The sequence below is a fragment of the Trematomus bernacchii genome, unplaced genomic scaffold, assembly GCF_902827165.1.
Source record: "Trematomus bernacchii unplaced genomic scaffold, fTreBer1.1, whole genome shotgun sequence".
Taxonomy (NCBI): domain Eukaryota; kingdom Metazoa; phylum Chordata; class Actinopteri; order Perciformes; family Nototheniidae; genus Trematomus; species Trematomus bernacchii.
The window spans coordinates 68,760-73,880 of NW_022987865.1; the positions used below are offsets into that span (position 1 = coordinate 68,760).

Here is a 5,121-nt window from a genome sequence, read left to right on the forward strand (position 1 = left end):
AGAGAGAGAGAGAGAGAGAGAGAGAGAGAGAGAGAGAGAGAGAGAGAGAGAGAGAGAGAGAGAGATCGAGAGAGAGAGAGAGAGAGAGAGAGAGAGAGAGAGAGAGAGAGAGAGAGAGAGAGAGAGAGAGAGAGAGAGAGAGAGAGAGAGAGAGAGACCCGGGGCCCCCTGGCGGCCGGGAGGCGACACTGCACCTGGAAACATCATAATATAATACATGCTTTTAATAATAATTCAAAGTGTGAGGCGCGCCTCCCCTGGGGGGCGCCAGAGAGCTTCAGGGGAGGCGCAGAGTGAGAAAAAGAAGAACGAGAAAAAGACGAGTAAAGTGACACTTGCACACTTTTGGCTCTCTGTGGAGACCGAGTTCCCCCAGCTCGCCTACAAGGCTGTGAGAGTGCTCATTCCCTTCACCTCCACCTACCTGTGAGAGTGCTCATTCCCTTCACCTCCACCTACCTGTGAGAGTGCTCATTCCCTTCACCTCCACCTACCTGTGTGAGTGCGGGTTTTCCGCATTGACTCTGATCAAAGCCAGTGCCGGTGAAGGCTGCAGCCAGAGGATGATCTGCGTTTATTCCTGTGTGCATCAAAGACGCAGACTCATTGTTCCCACTAAAGTAGGGGTGAGTGTAATAAGGAGGCAAAGTTGACGTTCAGTGTGTTGCCGGGAGCATATAAGGATGTATCCACGATGTTGAAAATGTTAAGAAAATATGTGTTGAGAACACGGCGTGCGAAAATATACGGGTCGTTCTGCAGCTAGATTTGCCTGTCCTCTGTAAGAAGGTGTCGGCGACTGACATGCGAGGAAGAACGGCTGTCCACAGGCTGTCCTCAGGCTGTCCACAGGCTGTCCTCAGGCTGTCCACAGGCTGTCCTCAGGCTGTCCACAGGCTGTCCTCAGGCTGTCCACAGGCTGTCCTCAGGCTGTCCACAGGCTGTCCTCAGGCTGTCCTCAGGCTGTCCACAGGCTGTCCACAGGCTGTCCTCAGGCTGTCCACAGGCTGTCCTCAGGCTGTCCACAGGCTGTCCTCAGGCTGTCCTCAGGCTGTCCACAGGCTGTCCTCAGGCTGTCCACAGGCTGTCCACAGGCTGTCCTCAGGCTGTCCACAGGCTGTCCTCAGGCTGTCCTCAGGCTGTCCTCAGGCTGTCCTACAGGCTGTCCTCAGGCTGTCCACAGGCTGTCCTCAGGCTGTCCTCAGGCTGTCCTCAGGCTGTCCACAGGCTGTCCTCAGGCTGTCCTCAGGCTGTCCACAGGCTGTCCTCAGGCTGTCCTCAGGCTGTCCACAGGCTGTCCTCAGGCTGTCCTCAGGCTGTCCACAGGCTGTCCTCAGGCTGTCCTCAGGCTGTCCTCAGGCTGTCCTCAGGCTGTCCTCAGGCTGTCCTCAGGCTGTCCTCAGGCTGTCCACAGGCTGTCCTCAGGCTGTCCACAGGCTGTCCTCAGGCTGTCCTCAGGCTGTCCTCAGGCTGTCCACAGGCTGTCCTCAGGCTGTCCTCAGGCTGTCCTCAGGCTGTCCTCAGGCTGTCCTCAGGCTGTCCTCAGGCTGTCCACAGGCTGTCCACAGGCTGTCCACAGGCTGTTCCAACTTTAACAACTTCCAGGGAAGTGAATTGAACATGCTTTTGTAATTGGGTGTGTGGTATATTTTCATGCACGCACACGCATGTTCCTCAACACACAAACTGAACAACACTCAATTGTCCGATCGCTACCAGTGTCCTTGCGATCTTGTTATAGCAACACGTTACTGATGCAATATGGTTGAGACCATTCGGGCTTATTCCAGAGGGGTGCAAGGAATAGTCCAAGTAGTGGGGGAGTTTTATACAATATGTTTAAAACATAAAGATAAAAAGGTTTTAAAAAGTTATTGTTTAATGTTTTAAGGAGGTGACGCTACTCAGCCAATCACATCGGTGCAGTAAGTGAGTCAGCACGATAGATTCAAACACACAGAGACAAGAGGAGACAAACAGTCATTTCAAATGGCGGACGGTAGACAGCGAAAACAGAGCATTTAATGACATTTTCTCTTACTGGACCTCTTTGAAATGCAATTGAATACCCCCGCATTATAGCAACAACAACAATAATAATAATAGCAATAATAATTGGGAGGGGGGGCGCGGCTATTCTTATGTTCTCTGAGGGGAGGCTCACCTTCCCACACTTTGAAAACCCCTGATATAACACATTATATACATGCTTATACTATTATTGAACTTTCCTGTCGGCTCCCAGACCGCAGTCGGGGACACAGGGGTGACTCTCTGTTGTCTCCCAGGGGGAAGCAACAAACTTCCGGTTCTATAACCCACTTTGTAAAATAAGGCAGAGAGGCGAGCTCTTCTTGGGAGGCAGATGCTGCCTTCAGGGACCAACACAGAACCAGGGAGATGCTGCCTTCAGGGTCCAACTCAGAAATACCATATCTTGCTGCTATCTGAGCTCTGTAGCTTTTACAGTGTGGTACATCAGATGTAACTCTTTATATTTTACAGTGTGGTGCATCAGATGTAACTCTTTATCTTTTACAGTGTGGTGCATCAGATGTAACTCTTTATCTTTTACAGTGTGGTACATCAGATGTAACTCTGTATCTTTTACAGTGTGGTGCATCAGATGTAACTCTGTATCTTTTACAGTGTGGTGCATCAGATGTAACTCTTTATCTTTTACAGTGTGGTGCATCAGATGTAACTCTGTATCTTTTACAGTGTGGTACATCAGATGTAACTCTATATCTTTTACAGTGTGGTGCATCAGATGTAACTCTTTATCTTTTACAGTGTGGTGCATCAGATGTAACTCTATATCTTTTACAGTGTGGTGCATCAGATGTAACTCTATCTTTTACTGTGTGGTGCATCAGATGTAACTCTTTATCTTTTACAGTGTGGTGCATCAGATGTAACTCTTTATCTTTTACAGTGTGGTGCATCAGATGTAACTCTTTATCTTTTACAGTGTGGTGCATCAGATGTAACTCTTTATCTTTTACTGTGTGGTGCATCAGATGTAACTCTGTATCTTTTACAGTGTGGTGCATCAGATGTAACTCTTTATCTTTTACAGTGTGGTGCATCAGATGTAACTCTTTATCTTTTACAGTGTGGTGCATCAGATGTAACTCTATATCTTTTACAGTGTGGTACATCAGATGTAACTCTTTAATCTTTACAGTGTGGTGCATCAGATGTAACTCTTTATCTTTTACAGTGTGGTGCATCAGATGTAACTCTTTATCTTTTACAGTGTGGTGCATCAGATGTAACTCTTTATCTTTTACAGTGTGGTACATCAGATGTAACTCTGTATCTTTTACAGTGTGGTGCATCAGATGTAACTCTTTATCTTTTACAGTGTGGTGCATCAGATGTAAGTCTTTATCTTTTACAGTGTGGTGCATCAGATGTAACTCTTTATCTTTTACTGTGTGGTGCATCAGATGTAACTCTTTATCTTTTACAGTGTGGTGCATCAGATGTAACTCTTTATCTTTTACAGTGTGGTGCATCAGATGTAACTCTTTATCTTTTACAGACATCAAAGTCTTTGAAATAATCCGACGCCCCGGGCAGGGCAGGGGTCCTGGTTCAGGAGAGGGTTCAGGAGAGGGCAGGGGTCCAGGAGAGGGCAGGGGTCCAGGTCTAGGGCAGGTTGGGGGTCCAGGTCTAGGGCACGTTGGGGGTCCAGGTCTAGGGCACGTTGGGGGTCCAGGTCTAGGGCACGTTGGGGGTCCAGGGCCCCTGGATGTGCTGGCTCTGCAGGAGCCTCTGCAGCTCCTTGAACTGCTCCACAGTCCGGTCCTTCACGTCTGGGTTGGAGATCTGGAGCCGGATGCTGTCTGTAGACCAGCTGAGTTCCCCAGAGAACATCTCCGTGAGGATCCGGGCCACCACGGGGACCACCTGAGGACCAGGACCAGAAGCATGTTAAAGAGGTCTCAGTGAGGATCCGGGCCACCACAGGGACCACCTGAAGACCAGGACCAGAAGCATGTTAAAGAGGTCTCAGTCACTATGTGGGACTGAAGGGCCCCCCAAAGGAAGAGGAACAGACCTGGACGATGATCAGTTTCTTCTCTTTGGGTTTCTTGTCGGGCCAGTCCTCACCGAAGCAGAAGTAAACCTCAAAGGGGGGCGGGTTCGGAGTTTCGCCCCTCTGGAACAGGATCAGGCCTGGGTACAGAAACAGGTTTAAGACCAGCTGAAGGGGGTAGAGTTCTGGACCGGTTCAGGGGTTCTTCAACCTACCTTGCAAGAAGTCATTGAGGCTGAAGACCCGGACCTTCTTCTCGCGCTCCAGAGGGTTGGGGGGTCCGGGTTCGGAGGTCCCGGGCACGGACCAGAACACCTTGCACTGGCAGAGCCGGACTGCGTAGAGGTCCTGCTCCCAGAGCTCCAGGATCAGGCCTCGGTCCATGACGTCCAGGAGGGCGTCGGTGTAAAACTTCTGCTTCTGGTTCTGGATCTCGGAGGTCCCGGGGAACTGGACCTGCTGCAGGGTGACAGGCCCGAACAGCTCCACCTGGTCCGGACTGGGCTCCAGGTGACCCGCATACAGCCGGCAGCCCTGAGGGTTGGAGACCAGCAGGGAGGCCGCCGTCCGGCCCCGGTACTGGACCTTCAGATCCAGGTCTGTCACTGCAAGAACACACAAACAAGACCAGGTTCTGGACTTTAAGATCCAGGTCTGTCACTGCAGGATCACACAAACAAGACCAGGTTCTGGACCTCAGACCCCCCTCCCAGGACTCACATGGGACGCTGCTCAGCAGGTCGTATTTGCAGGTTTGGTGGTTCTGGCCCATGCTGCTGGCCTCCATCATGGGGGCAGGGGGGGGGTTCAGGTCCTGCAGGCCGTTACAGAGCCCCCCCCGGTCCTGGAGGTCCTGTAGGTCCGAACTCATGGGGACCACCGTTCCAAACGAGGGGGGGTCGCTGATCCGGGGGTCTGGGGAGACATTGGGATCAGGATCAGAGTGCTTTACCATTTAGATATAAACACAATGAGTCTGATCAGCAACCAGATCCAGGAAAACCTCAGGGTTCTGGTTCCTGATGAACCTCAGGGTTCTGGTTCCTGTTGAACCTCAGGGTTCTGGTTCCTGATGA

The 5,121-nt window shown here is 51.0% G+C and overlaps 1 protein-coding gene across 1 annotated transcript; it reads right to left on the reverse strand.

Annotated features, from left to right (window-relative positions):
- Positions 1 to 3,196: 3,196 nt before the first annotated feature.
- Positions 3,197 to 4,960, reverse strand: irf5 (interferon regulatory factor 5; the record flags this gene model as incomplete). The annotated part of the gene is given in 4 exon segments (XM_034113538.1): positions 3,197 to 3,915; positions 4,067 to 4,185; positions 4,261 to 4,650; positions 4,766 to 4,960. Coding segments are annotated over 4 exon segments (893 nt in total), but the record flags the coding sequence as incomplete, so codon positions are not given.
- Between the last annotated feature and the right edge of the window lie 161 nt (positions 4,961 to 5,121).